Here is a 16,973-nt window from a genome sequence, read left to right on the forward strand (position 1 = left end):
GCACTGTACAGTAATCGAGTATAATATAAATTAAGTGCGATTTTAGCCTCGAATTTACCCTCCCCGCCAGGCTCGTTGACAGACGGGGTTTTCGGTTAAGTGAGCAGCGGGTAAGTCCTTCTTCTACGTCTCCTGTATGAGGCGTTTGTCTACGTCACTTCCGGCTTGGGGCCCTGTCCACGAATTCCAACTACCACGCCCCCCAGGGAAAAGCTTATTGGTAGGCAGGTCACGTAGCAACACTCGGGGGCAGGGGAGGGGCGGTACTGCCGTTCCAGCCAATGGAGGTGCAGCGGAATATTCCACGGAGCCCAGTCCTTAGCAACGGCGCTGGCAACGACAGTTACGTCACGAGAGTATTATGGGCTGCCTGGGCCACTGACGGGTGTAGGGAACGGGGCGGACATGGAGCTCTCGGCTGTAGGGGAGCGAGTGTTTGCTGCGGAGGCACTACTCAAGCGTCGGGTGCGGAAGGTGAGGGAAGGGTATATGGGGATTAGCAAAATACCAGGAAGGTAAACCCAGTGTATACCAAAGAGGTCTGTCAGTGGGAGTACGAGGTAGTCCTAATACCGAAGTTGTCAGTAAGAGGTGGTTCTGGGGGAGGGACATGCTGCAGAACTGTCAGACGCGTGTGCATGTATGAGCGATGGTGGTTGCACACACAAGCGATGTATTGAGATATTGGGGTGCATGTGCGTGTACTGAGGGTATGGGCTTCGCGGTCTGGAGATGGAACTTATTGAATGCATGCGCTGGAGGTACGGACGGTGTACGTGCTGCGGTATGGAGGTATTTGGCACAAGCAAAGAATGCCGTTCGCATGAAGTACTTAAGGTTCACGTTCTTTAAGTGTTGTGAGGAGTATGGACCAAAGGTGTCGCTGGGATGAATGGAATGGACTGGTGCATGCACAGGGCTGGACTGGCCTTTTATCCCACAGAGCATTTCGACGGTGGACAGGGGCGCTGCTTGTTCCTCTACCACTTTCCCAAAATCCCCGATATTATTTGCAGAAGCAACATAGGTTAATGGGAGAGAGAACAAGGGACCGGAGAAAGAGGATGGATGGGCGAAATCGATAGACCGATGACAAGAATGGAGTGGTGATGGTTTGAGCATTTTTGTCAGGTTTACTTTTGGTTCCTTCGCATGCGCCGGCGGTGTCATGGTGATGCATTCAGTTGGGGTCTCCGAGATGGGGCTTTTGGGGTGAGTGCATTGAGTCGGTCGTACATGCAAGCAGTGGTAAGGGCAGGTGCGGTCAAACCACTGGGCAGATAAATTGGGACTGTTTGGGTCGTGTGGCTCCTGAGGAGGCTTCTAGTATGCAGGTTGAAGGATGGGTAGCATGAACTGGGAGAGTGAAGATCAGTGTACTTCATGGACTAGCAAAACGCGTAAAGAAGGGGCGAAATTGGTTCTGTTTACCGAGGACCAACGTTGGGAGCTGAGAACAAGGCTGAGAGCAAACAGCTAAGTGATAGGATTGGCACACGCAAAGGCAGCGCGAGATTGTGGGTATTCACTGTATTTCTCTAAATGAGCGACATTGATTTCATGCACTGGCGATTCGTGCAGTGGAGGTGTTATGGTGAACAGTGATATGATCTACATCTATACAATGTGGAAGAAGATTGATTGATCCACCCACGGATGTGTCGGGAGGGTGCGTTAACTGAAGAGGAGATATTGGATATATGACCTGGAAAACTTGAATGGGAGGCTATACTGTATACATCGTTATATCTTGTATACATACGCCAGAGGACCGAACTATGATGCATGCCTTTAGGTTGGTTGTATGTGCTGGAGTTTTCTGGGTGTGTCATTGCATTAAGGAACCAGCTTGCGTGAACGCACTGAGGGATTATGTGTTGCACGTTATGCATCACGTGCTCTTGTTATCCTTTTCTAGGGGCGGATGGAGTACCTGGTGAAGTGGAAGGGCTGGTCTCAGAAGTAAGTAACCAATATGACTCGTTTAACGTTAGTGCCCTCAATCAAATATTAAACCCCCCATCCCCCCAAATCTCCCTCTCTTCCGTCAGTGTGTGGGCCCGGTGGGTGGCTCGTGTCCTCCTCTCACGTTCCTGCTGAGAATAAATGCCCCATTTGCCGGGCCTAGTTGCTGAGAGGCACAATGTAATGTGTTGCACCTTCCACCACCCAGACCTTTAAGCCAACATCATATTCATGAATTTGAAGTGGGTAATGACACCTGGGGAAAAGACAACCACATGATTGTTTGATAGACTACAAAGGCACAGTGAGGATGCTGCTCAGGCTTTTTTAAAACTGAAAACTACCACAGTATCCAGGAAAAGGGCAGTGCCGGCCTGAAACACACCCATCGCTGGGGAAAATAACTTTGTCATTTAAATATGTTTTTCACAGTGTTGATGTATGAGTTTTGTAAAATAAGCTTTACATTTTAAGAATTTTATGCCAGGTAGGCTACTAGCCTAATTTTTACTTCTGTGTGGTGTAACACTGTGAACCAGGAACTAGAACTGGCAGTTTGTTTCCAGGATTCATGCATGTCACTGGGTAACTTGAAGGCTCTGCATGCAAACTGCCTTACCTCTGAGAGAATGTGTTCCCCAACACACCATTTAGGAGCTCTGCCTTTGGGTTCCCACTCTACCCCCTAACCCAGGCTCCCACCAGGTTTGTTTATTTCCCACCTTGGAGTCTTCACAGGGGGTTCTTGCTCCCCTTTCCTCCACTAGGTACAATTTTGATTAAACATTGTCCCAGGTATCAGCAGGCGAACCAAACCCTTCCAGTTTTCTTTTATTTAGCTGTATATTTTGGTGGTTTCACATCCCTTTAATAGCAGACCATCGACTTCATAGATCTTGGAATGCAGTGAGAAAAGTGGGTTCTTTAGCTATAAATCTACTACTTAACACATACAAAAGGAAACACCAGCCTGTAGGAAATACAAAAGTAGTAACAGCTGGCAAATTACCTTATATACTATCAAGCTAAAGTGAAGAGTGTATTCCAATCTGACACAAACCTACTTGTATCTAAAGATAGTGACATGGCTGAGGTGATGAAAACATTGTATACAAATTGCCTATCTAGAAGATAGTTTTGATGCTACTGAGAACAAAAGGCAATACATCTATCAATCAACTCACCCGTAGATTGATGATTGCGATTCAACATCTCCCTAGAGGAAGCTGTAGACTCTTAAATGTGTCCATGCAATATGTTCACTAGTCCAGATGGCCTCAAACACATTTTATGAATCACTGAGTTCTGTTATAGCATCAAAATCCTTACGACTCTTAAAGTATCTTCAAACTGACGGGGCAGTGAAAGGCACCGGGTTGGTAAAAAAGGGAAAGATCCCACTAAAGCAGCAAATTGTTGCTTGATTTCCTTATTACGTTTGGTCTGTAATATTTACATACATTTTTTTAGCAAATTAAGTTAGCTACGTTTGTCCCTAATCTTATTCGCACACAGGATACTTGAAGATTAGATTGGTAACTGCTCTAGACGTTTGTGCCATCTGTTAGAATCAGCTAACAAACAAGATGCTTCTGCATTAGCCATACACTTTAGCACTCTAAAGTTGTTTTATAGGGTCTTCAGGTAATTTCTGACTATCTGTCGGTGTGGTCCTAACTTGATCAGACTTTAACAAGGTAATATGGGCCTGTTCTCACCAACCATAGGTGATAGCCAGTGTAAATGATATGGCTTCTGATTATTTCCAACTTTATTGAGGAACGAGACGGAGTGACCATTATCACCCTGCTGTATGTATTATTACTAGAACCCATTTTTAAGTAATATCAGTCAAAAACAGTATTCTAATAATAGAGATGTTTCAAAGCAAAGACCTACATTGATTATATATACCACAACCGGAGGAAGATCGTTCTCCTACCTGGCCGCCAAGACATGGAACTCCCTCCCCGCACACCTTCGACTGACCCAGGACCATCTCACCTTCAGGAAGCACCTCAAGACCTGGCTATTCGAGCAGTAAACGACCCCCCCCCTCCCTTCAGCGCCTTGAGACCCTCACGGGTGAGTAGCGCGCTCTATAAATGGATTGATTGATTGATATATATATATATCAAATCAGTCTGTCAAGGAAAGCTTTATTCGATTACTATACCTTACTATACCAATCATAAAAGCACATACAATAAAAACGAATAAAAAAATCATTATAAACTTAACATATTTTGATATAATTACACATTAAAAATGGATCCAGCACCATCAGGGGAGGTAGTGCCCACATTTTACATCTCCAATACCATACTTTTCCTCAGCTGGATCGCCTTTTTTAAAAACTTGGCCACCCTCCACACAGTGTGTTCATCTACCAGAAGCTGCAGCCAAATAAAAGCTGGGCGACATTGCCTTACACCCAGATGTTTTAAAAAGTGTAAGTAAATAGACTTTCCTCAATTCTACGTAAAATTTACAGAATAGGACTAGGTGGATCATAGACTGTTCAGAGTGGTTGTCAAACGGGCAGGGTGTCACAGTTCGTGACCAGTCGTTCATAGTTGGTATTGACAGTAATCTATGTACGACTCCCAATCTAAATCTTGTTAAAAGCATCCTATCAGATATTCCTGGGACATATAACAAGTAGGGCTCCATCCCCATACATGTAAGCATTAATTGATGCTGCCTAACGCTAGGTTTTAGCACTTCTTCTGCCAGTCGTATTGAACTCAATAATTGAAGACCCTCTAACTTTAGGGTCTTTCTCGATACTGACAGCATAGTAACAGGGTCCACAAAGTATTCCGGATGCCCTTGGTCTTTCATAAAATTACATATATATTTAATCCAAGGGATCTTGGCGGCCCTATCCAAGCTCATGCTATCATTTAAAATCTCTCTATTCAACTTGGTCTGCTCTTTAGTCCAAATCCTATGCCATGAAAGCACTGGTTCCAATCTGATGAGGTCTGAAATAAAAGGGAGACCCAGCTCCTCATGGCATGTGTAGGAGGGCGTGGATGGGGGGGCTGACAGAATATAACGCAAAAATGAATTCTCCACCAGCTGTAGTGGGTAGGTATTAACAAAACCCCACACACCTGCTCCATACATTGTAGCTGTGATATACTTTGCTTTGTATATTTGCAAAAGCTCCAGTGGCGGCTTCCTCCCTAGTTTCTTGGCAAAGGAGACTAGGGCCGTTGCCGTTCTAGTAAAGGCGAGTCTTTTCGCGTTTAGCATCTGAGACCAGGTGTCTTTTTGATATACTAGAGTGCCGAGATAAGTAAAATTCTTGGTGGTGGCTAACTTGTTTCCATCCAGAAACATTTCCTTCACCCTCTGTATCCCTTTACCACATCTCATGATAAATGTCTTAGAGGCATTAATGCTTAACCCGAAGTCCTTCATAAAATCATTGAAAGTATCCAAGGCCTTTTGCAAGCCATTTTGCGTGTGGGCCATTAGAACCGCGTCGTCCGCGTAAAGAAGGGCTGGCATTGGTCGCCCACCAGCTTGAGGGAAATCTTGACCCTGATTAAGCAGTACTTTGCCAAGGCCATTTGTATACAAATTAAAAAGGAAAGGGGCCAGGACACAACCCTGCCTGACGCCTCTTCTGATGGGGAATGATCTAGTGCGTTCCCCTCCCTGTCTATAACAGACACTGGCTGAAGCTCCTCTATATAAACACTGCAGAAAGATTAGAATATTTAAATCTACCCCCATATCGGCTAGGATCACCTACAGTTCCCGTGCCTTACAGATTCAAAGGCTGCGGTAAGGTCCGCGAACGCCAGGTACAAACAACCTTTTTTTGCTCGTATATATTTACCTATAAAAATAGATAGATTAAGGCTTTGCTCTATGGTGCCTAGCCCTTCTTGGAAGCCATACTGCACATCAGAAAGTATCTGTTTTTCTTCCGCCCAATCTTGCAGTCTTTCCAAGATCATACGTCCTACCGCCCTAATCATTGAATCCAGTAGGGAGATCGGCCTGTAACACCCCGGGTCATGGCGATACCCTTCTTGAAGATTGGAACGATGATAGATTCCACCCAGGTCTTTAGTATTGATGTCTTAATACTAGCGTTTATAACTTGGGTTATTATAGGACCCCAGAGTGAAATATTGGCTTTGAATAACTCAACTGGCACTCCATCTGGTCCTGGAGCCTTACTTCCTAGGCTACAAGAAAGGGCTCTGTGCACTTCATCCAGGGTAGCTTGTAGCTCTCCCTTATTAATCTGAACTGGGGTGTTACAGGCAGTTGAAAAACTGGGTTGCCTTGTTAACCCCTTCGCTGCTAGGCCTTTTCCCCTCCTGTGCTAAGCCTTTTTTGGGCTATTTGGGGTAGTGCGCGCTTAGGTCCCTGTAACTTTTTGACCACATTAGGTATCCACGCCAAATTTGCGTCCTTTTCTTCCAACATCATGGGGATTCTAAAAGTACCCAGGGAATGTGGATTCTCCTAGAGGGTTCCCAGAAATTAGTCAAAATACATCAAAAAATTTTTTTGTGAAAAATGGGGAAAACTGGCTGCAAATGAAAGTGTCTGGGTTTTTCTCTGCAAATGGTATCAAAAAAGGGTTTGTGGGGCTGAAATCACCATTTCTCCAGCTTTTAGGGAATGACAGAATTTTGTCAGAAATCCAACATTTTTTACACAGTTTTGGCATTTTTCTGGGACATACCCTATTTTTGCTATTTTTTGTGCTTTCAACCTCCTTCCAGTTAATGGTAGAAATGGGTACAAAAGCAATAATGGATCCTGGAAAGCTATACATTTGTGAAAAGTAGGCCTGGGCGAAGCACTACGCTACGCTCGCGTAGTTTGCGAAGTTCGCGCTACTTCGCACTACGCAAACTGCACGTAGCACAGTGCGAACACGCGTAGCGTAGTGTTGCGTAGTGTTGCGTAGTGCTGCGGTCATTTTTTGCTTGCTCGCGGTCCTCAACGTCAAGTTGGCGACCGCGAGCAAGCAAAATGACATCCTGGCGAGACTTTTTCCTTGTTCGCGATCGCGAGCATGGAAAATAAACCTCCCGGCGAGATTCCCAACGCGAGAAGGTCAGGTTTCTCATTGCGAGGGGTCGCGTATGCTTGCGACCGCTCGCGATGAGAAACTACCAGTTCGCGTTGAGAAAGCTGCAGCTCGAGTAAAAATCTACTCGAGCAGCAGAAAACTACAGCTCGCACTGTGCAAGATGCCATTTTCAATGATTGCACAGTGCCGGTTGCTTGTCCGCACTGTGCAATCATTGAAAACAACATCTTGCACAGTGCGAACATGTTACTTCGCAGTTCGCGAAGTGCTACGCGTAGCTCGCGTAGTGCGAACTTCACTTTGCGTAGCTTCGCGAAGTGCTACTTCGCGAACTACGCCCACCCTTAGTGAAAAGTAGACAAAATTCTGAATTCAGCAAAGGGTCATTTGTGTAGATCCATCAAGGTTTCTTTATAGAAACTACCAGTTAAATATAGGAAAAATTAAAAATTAGTTGAAAAAAGCAGCCTTTTGTGTCAACGTTTTCACCTGTAACTTCTTCTAATTATGACATCTCTTTGAAAGCAATGTACCGTTACATCCGCTGGACCTTCCTGGTTGTGGGGATATATAGGACTAGTAGGTTCACCAAGAGCCCAACGAACCCAGAGAAAAAAAACTGAGCAGCATTTTGTAATGGTTTTTTATTATGTTCCGGGTATATAGCAATTATTGTGGGGAAATGTATACATGGAAAAATCGGTATGAAAGACACCTATGTATTTCTGAAATGGGAACAAATTACAGAGTTTAGAAACAGTGCACATTTGCACATTTTCGAAATTGGGAATACTCATACTAGCATGAGAATTATTGGTCATTTTTCAAAATGACTTTTTTTTTACACAATGTCTTTCATTTGGAAGGGAGTAATGCATCAAAAATCAATAGATAATAACAGTTGCTTTACAAATCTGAACTACCTTAAGTCTCCCGATAAAAATGGTACCTCAATTGTGTGGGTAGGCATAGAGCCCACGACAGGAAGTGGCTCAAAACCTAACGTGAACACACCACATTTTCACAATGAAAATTTACACATTTTTTGCGAAGAGTCTAGCTGCAGTTTTTGAACCCTAGCTCTGCCGGCACCTAGGGAAACCTAGCAAACCTATAAATTTGTGACAACTAGACACCCAGGGGAATCCAGGATGGGGTGACTTGACTGCCTCCCACCATGATCTGTTACCCAGAATCCCTTGCAAACCTAAATAAAAAAATTGACAAAAAACATTTCCCCCCCATTTCTGTGGTGGAAAGCTCTGGAATCTGCGTGGATCCATAAATTTCCACCCACCCCGTGTTCCCCAAAGTCTTATGAGAAAAATGGTACCTCATTTGTGCAGGTTGGCCTACTGCCCGCGACAGGAAATGGCACAAAATGCAATGTGGTCACACCTCAATTTCGCAGTGAAAAATGACCCTTTTTTTGGCAAAGTGCCTAGCTGTAGTTTTTGAACTCTAGCTCTGCCGGCACCTTGTGAAACCTAGCAAACCTATACATTTTTGAAAACTAGACATCCAGGGGAATCCAGGATGGGGTGACTTGAGTGCCTCCCAATAGGGTCTGTTACCCAGACTCCCTTGCAAACCTAAGAAATTGTCAAAAAAACACATTTTCCCCACATTTCTATGATGGAAAGTTCTGGAATCTACGTGGATCCACAAATTTCCACCCACCCCGCGTTCCCCAAAGTCCTACGAGAAAAATGGTACCTCACTTGTGCGGGTCTGCCTAGTGCCCGCGACAGGAAACGGCGCAAAACGCAACGTGGTCACACCTCAATTTTGCAGTGAAAAATGACCCTTTTTTGGCAAAGTGACTAGCTGTAGTTTTTTAACCCTAGCTCTGCCGGCACCTAGGGAAACCTACCAAACCCACACATTTCTGACAGCTAGACACCCGGCGGCTTCCAGGGAGGTATGGCGTGCGTGGATCCCCCAACGTTTCCTTACCCAGAATCCCCTGCAAACTTCAATTTTAGCTGAAAAAATCACTTTTTTCACACATTTTGGTGTGGGAAAGTTGGGGCAGGCGACAGGCAAGGGCCCAAAACGTAGTGAGGCGACATCAAAATGGCCTATCGCAAAACCACCTGGTTTTGCAAGGGGGGTCACTTGGGTTTTTGGCCCGGTGCTCGGCGGCCATCTAGGGAAACCTACCAAACCCATACATTTCTGAAAACTAGACACCCGGGGGCTTCCAGGAAGGTATGGCTTGCGTGGATCCCCCAACGTTTCCTTACCCAGAATCCCCTGCAAACCTAAATTTTAGCTGAAAAAAATCACTTTTTTCACACATTTTGCTGTGGGAAAGTTGTGGCATCACCGGGCTCACACAAATTTACCACCACCCAGCGTTCCCCCAGGTCTCCCGGTAAAAATGGTGCCCCCCTGATGCCAGGGATTTTTTGGGGCAAATTTTAATTAGGGTGGGGGCTGTTCAAAACGGGCATGCCAATGCCCCCACCCTAATTAAAATTTGCCTAAAAAAATCCCTGGTGTCTAGTGCGATTTTTGCCCCCCGGAGGGGCAGATTTGGGACTTCTGTCCCCCGGGGGGCAGGAAGGCTGTACTTTTTGCAGGGAGGGGGTGGGGGCATGGGCATGGCCGTTTTGGGCAACCCCCACCCTAATTAAAGTTTTCCCCAAAAAACTCCCTGGCGTCTAGTGGGCTTTTTGCCCCCCGGTGTGGCAGATTGGGGGCTAATGCCCCCATCTGCCCCCCAAGGGAGGCAGAAAGTCCACTAGGCTCCAGAATTTTTTGGGTAAATTTCCCCCGAAAATCTCTGGCGTCATGTAGGCTTTTTGCCCCCCGGGGGGGCAGATTGGGGCAACTGCCCCATCTGTCCACCATGGGGGGCAGGAAGGCTGTAACTTTTGCAGGGAGGGGGTGGGGGCATGGGCATGTCAGTTTTGGCCAACCCCCAACCTAATTAAAATTTGCCCCAAAATAATCCCTGGCGTCTAGTGGGCTTTTTACCCCTCCAACAGGGCAGAATGGGGGCTGATGCCCCCATCTGCCCCCCAGAGGAGGGAGAAAGTCCACTAGACGCCAGGGAGTTTTTGGGGCAAATTTTAATTAGGGTGGGGGCTGCCCAAAACGGGTATGCCAATGCCCCCACCCTAATTAAAATTTGCCCCAAAAAATCCCTGGCGCCTAGTGTGCATTTTGCCCCCGGGGGGGCAGGAAGGCTGTAATTTTTGTGGGGGTGGGGGCATGGACATGCCCTTTTTGGGACCCCCCACCCTAATACAAATTTCCCCCAAAAAATCCCTGGCATCTAGTGGGCTTTTTGCCCCCCCCCCCCGGTGGGGCAGATTGGCGGCTAAAGCCCCCATCTGCCCCCAGGGGGGTGGGGGGGGGGGCAGAAAGTCCATTAGATGCCAGGGAGGTTTTTGGGCAAATTTTTATTAGGTTGGGGGCTGCCCAAAACGGGCATGCCAATGTCCCCACCCTAATTAAAATTTGCCTAAAAAATCCCTGGCGTCTAGTGGGCTTTTTGCCCCCTTCCCTGTTCTACGGGGAGGCAGCGTAACCTCAAGACGTGGTGGTAAGTGGTCACTCATAGCATTGTCCCCAACACTAAAAGAAGATACCCGTGCTGCAAATGAGGAAGAGGCTAGGATAAAATCAATTGTGGATCCCAGACCAATGCCATTAAAAGTACTAGATATGGGTATAGGTGGAATTACAAAGTTATTCACAAAACCCAGATCATTAGAAAACAGGAGCTCATTAAACAAGTCGCCCGACAAAGTGTTACGAAAATGTGTGTTACGCCCCCCGGTATCATACTCAAATTCACATAATCTGATATCCACATGGTTACACAAGGTACAATTAAAATCCCCCAAAGAAATTATCATACAGTCTTTGATTCCCGCGTTACAGATAACAGTTAATGTCCTGGTTAAATTCATAATAACAATACCCAGTTCCCCAGATGGAACGTTATTATTAAAATTTACCAGGACCATGCAATGAGTTGGACTCAAAGAAAGTTCCAGTATATGATAAAAAACATTCGCCCGCATGAAGGGCTATACTTTCTATCTCCAGCATGTTGGAGATGCACGTGCAGAGTCCACCCTTGGGTCTACCCCCTAAACCTTTAACTGCACTGGTATCAAATGTCTTAAAACCATCGATATGGATGGGGACTAAGCACCATGTTTCCTGTAAAACCAATATGTCGACTCCTGCCATGACCTCCCACCAGGCAGAATCTTGAAACGTAGCCCTGCAATATTCCATGAGGTAATCCTCTAAGTGGAATCTACGGGAAGATGCAAGGGGCTAATAGGCGACACAGCTAAGGGCATGTTCAGGTCAATACAACTTGGCGGCCATGGGCTGATACAATGGGTCGTTTGATCTATACAAGTGGAGTCTACGGGGAGAGGCAAGGGGCTCATAGGCAACACAGCTAAGGGCATGTTCAGGTCAATCTAACTTGGCACCCAAGGGCTGATACAATGGGCCGTTTGATCTATACACTGAGCCAATAAAGCGCGATCGATTCAAGTCAAGATCCATCTGGGTATGAGTTGTACTTTTCACCACGTTAATACTTACCGTGGTTAGAGCCTGATCTACACACCCCTCTTCGCTACCCAGTTGCAAACTGCCACCCAAGTCTGAATGCTGGGGGAGGTGAGTCAGTCAGTCAATATCTTCCAGATTGTTAAGGGGTTCAAAGTAATTATAAGTTGGTACAGTGTAGCTACATTGAGATTGCCCTAGACCGCAATCCTCTGCTGATGACGTCAGATATTACATCACTGATGACATATGTCTTTATGAAAAATAAATATTTGTAATATATGTATAGGTAAAGATTAATGGAAGAAGACATGGGTAAATAAGTGTCTAAATACAGTGATGTAATATCTGACGTCATCAGCAGAGGATTGCTGTCGCGTGAGTTATAGTTGCCTACAGTAACTATAACGGGGGAATTTCATAGGTTTTTTACGAGTGAAATGTCCAGCTAACTATAACATGTGTGAAACCTATGGGTTTTTAAGTGAATTTGCAAGGTTTTTAAATGCTAATTCGTAGCTATAACGTGTGTGAAATCTATGGTTTTTTCAGTGAATATATATATATATATATATATATATATGTGTGAAATATCAAATGTGGAGTAGGATATGTACACTGCACAAACTCTGATTTTTCCCTGGTTTCCTTTGGAAAACATAACATTTCAATTACTTTGGTTTACAGTACACACCTGAATTATAGTAGCTCATTAATGAGAAGAATGACAACTACAAAAAACAAAAGAGATCACTAAACTTTGGGCCCTGAATTTCAAGTCCTAGTTCGATAGGCAGATCAGAAGCAATGGAAATATTGTAGTCCCTACAATAAGGTATCTTTTGCAAATGCTTCTCATACCACTTTCATAAAAAGTATTCCAGAATCTGTATAACTATCCTATCCCAATTCTTAACGGATGAAGAAAAACCTAGGAAAACCAGAGAAAAACTACAACAGTGCACATTTAACTGTGGACTACATATTCCATCTTTCTGGTAATATCAAACCGCTATTTCTAGGTTTCCAAACCGCACAATGGTCAAAGGTTACAATGGATAAAGCCTGAAGACTCAATTCAGCAATTTGCAAAAATCTAAATCTACCATAATCTGATATGTAGTTAAGATTGTTCAAAGCATACCAAAGCATATTTACAGACCATGGGACATTCTTGACTCCCTCATCTTTACATACTTGAAGCACTGGGCTCTTGTCAAAGGAGTGGTCTCTGGCTTTACAACCTGATAGTGCAGCACCTGCACTCCCAACCCCTTCTGACTCACCTATGCACAAAATGGTCAGATATAGTGCAGATGGACAGTTCCGAGGAGGAGATGTTATCAGGGACGTGGATAAGGGGTTTCAGAATCAAGGCTGAAACCCACCCTCTTGGGCACAACACAAGGCTGGACTTGGACACCCAAGATATTCAGCTCCGCAGGTATTTTACACCATAAAAACAGCTGGAGATGCTGCATTTCAGATTGCTTTTTTTTACCTGTACCCGGCCCAGAGGCTTACTGGTCTTTGATTCATGCCTCTCTGGCTGGCCTTGGCCACGCCCATTCCCTGTCTGGGAAACTGAGCATCTTATATGAGACGGTCTATCTGCCCACATTGACTAACCCTGCAAGGCGCTTGTTGTTTACAGCTCACAGCCCAAAATATGCGTCCTGCTCTATCAGCGCTCCTCCAAATACTGACCCACTCTAGCTGACGGAAATTTACAAAACTATAACCTATTAACGACTTATATATGTATAGACTGCATAATAGAATTGAGGCATTCATACAGATATGGTTTGTTCCATAGACTGCCCGAGACCGAAGACCGCTAAGAGGAAGAACCGGTTTGACTGCGGACAGGGACCCTTTCCAATACAGGACTATATAGTAGCTGTTTTCTTTTCTCTCTATTATTGCATTGCACCACGCTGTCTGTGATTATGATTTGTCACTGACACAGTGTTGCACAGTATAAACAAACAATGTATACTACGAAGTCCATTGGTGCCAGCAACCAGGCGTTTATCAAACAACATGTCATTCAGTAGATCTATGTATCTGAGTGGGGATTGGGATGCTTTGTGTTTTGTAATACTGCTCATTGGAATGAACATAATATTATTTTTCCCCATCCAGGTACACCCATAATCGCGCATCCTGCTGCATACCTTTTGTACCTTTTCCTTTCTTTCAATAAAGAATTTTAAAAACACATTTAGAATGCAATCTAAATAATTCTCCACTGGAAACAGCAGTAAGCCCAAATATATAGGAAACCTGGCAAAGTTGGGCATCTTGAAAAGATTAGGTATTTCCTTACTATTCCGGCTATACAATAAAGAATATATACCAATCTATTGCCCAACTTAAATTCAGACTTTAACATTTAGAATACTATAGTTTTCTAAACGTGGCTATTACAAAAAATCAACATGTCCGTTACTCAAGACTTTTTGTCTCTACTGTGTAGCTATCATGCAGCCAATTGTAGCTCCAAAATCTATTGTTTTCATATTTATTATTTTTGCAGCAAATTTTATTAGCTTAAATCACAAAAGGCAGGTTCAGTCATATCAATATTTCAGGTCCCAGCAACGCAGCTGGAGTATAATCAATTGGTCAATCATGTGAAGGTCAGGTTACAACCGAAACCACCACACAGCACCAATCACACCCCACCCCAAAACAATGCTGTGTCGCTCAACTATAGTTGTACATTCCAGTCATGAAGTCCAGCCCCACATTCTGAAAGAGAAGGACAAGTCCATACCATATGATACATTTGTGCACCCAGCTCGCCACACCTATGGCATGTCGCCCTGGCAGTCCTGTAGTATCTATTTATCCTGCCGGGTGTAAGATAGGCTCTTTGGAGTAAAAAAAGTGAATTAGTATGAACATGGCACTTCTAGACACTTTTGGAACATGTTCTACAATTTTCTACCAGCCTGCCTCTGGGATTGAAGCTCCCAAATCCTCCCCCTACTGCATCTGGAGGTCTGGCGGAGGGATGACAAAATCTGCTCTAAGAGTCCGATAGAAGCATGTAACCACCTTTTGACGCCATGTGGAGGTGCAAATAAGCTGACAGCTTTTATGAGTAAGGGGCTCATTCTTCCTAGCTCGCCACTGTCTCTTAATCGTCGTAACTACAGCCCTATGCAAAAGGAATGGACCCCCTGTGACTTCTAACGCATGACATAGGTCCTCAAGCTGGAGTAGCTCCCCGGTACCAAAAAGATTTCCCACCCGGGTGAGACCAGCAGCTGGCCACTTAGGGACCCCCTGCCATTCGCCGACCCGTGCACCAGCCTCAGCCATTGCAACGGTAAGCCAGTAGAGTACGGGTATCGCGTATGGGTTTTTTGTAAGCATTGCAGCCAACAGTGTGGCATGAACAGTAACTCTTTAGAGCCCTCCCGGAGAAGCCGTCAGGAGTTCAAAAGTATTTGAAACCGTTCCCGGGCCTCAGGAAACTGGAGGTCCCCTTCTCCCTCAGGATTCGTTTGTCAATATACCCACTGGGGGAACCACTGCAACTGTGCTGTCACCTAATAAGATTCAAAATCTGGCGTCGCCAGTCCTCCCTCCACCACTGGGCACTGCAACTTAGTTCTCACTATCCTATGCCTGTCAGACTCCCAAACTAAATCAACAGCGCGTCAAGGTCCCGGAACATACTGCAAGGAACAAGTTGTGACAAAGTCGAAAAAAAGTAAAGCAGCCGGGGAAGAGCAACCATGTTAACAAGAGAGACTCATTCGGCTACAGACAACAACAACAATTTCCAAAAGTCCATGCTTGACTGCAGAGCATGGACAGCAGCTCCCACATTACTCTCCAAGAGGTCCTGAGGTTCATGGTGAATCTTGATACTGCAGGCAAGTAGTCTCCTACCGCAGTCCTCTCCGGTCTGGGGGGAAGCGCAAATCCCCATATATAGGCAATAGGTTGGATTTGTGCGTAAGCCCGATACTCTCACAAACCCATCTAGCAATCCGACAGCCCCCTCTGGGTTTGTATCCATATCCTGTAAAAACACTAGCATATCAGCATATTAGGCAATGTGGTAAAAATACCCTCGAACCTCCAATTCCAAGTAATAGTTGCCTGTTTGTGCACTACAGGCTAAGGTATAACCACCAGTGCGAAGAGCAACGGGTAGAGTGAGAATCCCTTTCTAGTCACAGTCCCACGCCGTACACCTCCAAGATCACTCTGCTAGTCATCACTTGTGGTATTGTAGCCTAGTCCATGTCACAAAGCCGGGCCCCAACCCCATCTTATCCATCACTCAATAAAGAAACCTAATCTAGACCATCGGATGCCTTCTCTATATCTATCACCATGACCACCGCCTTTTCCTTATCATAGGTGTCATCCGCTAGTAGACTCGGAATATTGAGTGCATTATTGCGCTTCGGGATAAAGCCTGCTTGATCTGCGTGGATCAACTATGTTATACAGGGCAGCCGATGAGTTGCTAGTATTTGACTAAGAATCTTATAATTGACGTTGAAAATCGATAATGGTTATAGGCCCGCACATTAATGGTGGGGGCGACTAAGCTTTAACAGTGGTATCCTGAATGCCTCACAGGTAGAGGCCTGTTGCTGACCCAGGTTCTGTACCGCCATGTTTAGGTCTGCCAATTTGGCAGCACGCGCCCTTTCCCCCTGGCCATATTCTTCACCACGGCTTTAACCTCCTGAAGCCTAAACTCCTCAAAGTAACGCCTTAACTCCTCGGCAATTGATTGACAGAACACTGGATCCTCAAGCACCTCAACCTTTAAACGCCCATCCGGGATGCGTGGCGTGCCTACTCCGATTTCAGGGAGAGCAACACCGGAATATGATTGGAAAGTGTTGTAGCCAAATATTCAACATTCTATATGGCCCCATGCACCACTTGTGAGCAAAGGAATGTGTGGAGGTGGAATTGCAACTCATACATACTGTAATCGAAAAAGTAGTCCCTGCCTAGTGGGTGAGTGCATCTCCACATTTCAACCAGTCCCCACTGAAACTGCCAATTGAAAAACTTTTGCACCAGATGGACAACCGGGAAGTCAGCTAAAGGAGGGGTGGGATCTATCTAGCGTGGGGGCCCGCCACACTATTGTAGCCACCCCCTTCCCAAAGCAAATCATTCAGCATGTAGGGAGCCAGGACCCTAGACAGCTCATCTAAAAACCCTGCCTGGTCTATGTTGGGGGCATAGATACTGACCTTGGCCAGCCAATCTGCCCATGACCAGTTCATATCTCCCAGCTGAGTCTACTAACTCCTAAGTCTTCTGGAAAGGGACCCCAGATTGTATCCATAGTAGAACAGCCCTCGCAAAAGGAGAGTGCGCAGTAGCGCAGGACTGATCCCCACCAGTG

At 45.3% G+C, this 16,973-nt stretch overlaps 1 protein-coding gene across 1 annotated transcript in view; it reads left to right on the forward strand.

Moving 5' to 3' along the window:
• Positions 1 to 280: 280 nt before the first annotated feature.
• CBX8 (chromobox 8) overlaps positions 281 to 16,973 on the forward strand; it is a 124,236-nt gene continuing 107,543 nt past the window's right edge. Inside the window, exons 1-2 of the mRNA XM_085617444.1 lie at positions 281 to 474; positions 1,919 to 1,962. Coding sequence (XP_085473570.1) covers positions 406 to 474; positions 1,919 to 1,962 — 113 coding nt within the window. The 5' untranslated portion in view covers positions 281 to 405. The remainder of the gene's footprint in view (positions 475 to 1,918; positions 1,963 to 16,973) is intronic.

This window comes from Triturus cristatus, chromosome 7 (assembly GCF_964204655.1).
Source record: "Triturus cristatus chromosome 7, aTriCri1.1, whole genome shotgun sequence".
In the NCBI taxonomy this organism is placed as follows: Eukaryota; Metazoa; Chordata; class Amphibia; order Caudata; family Salamandridae; genus Triturus; species Triturus cristatus.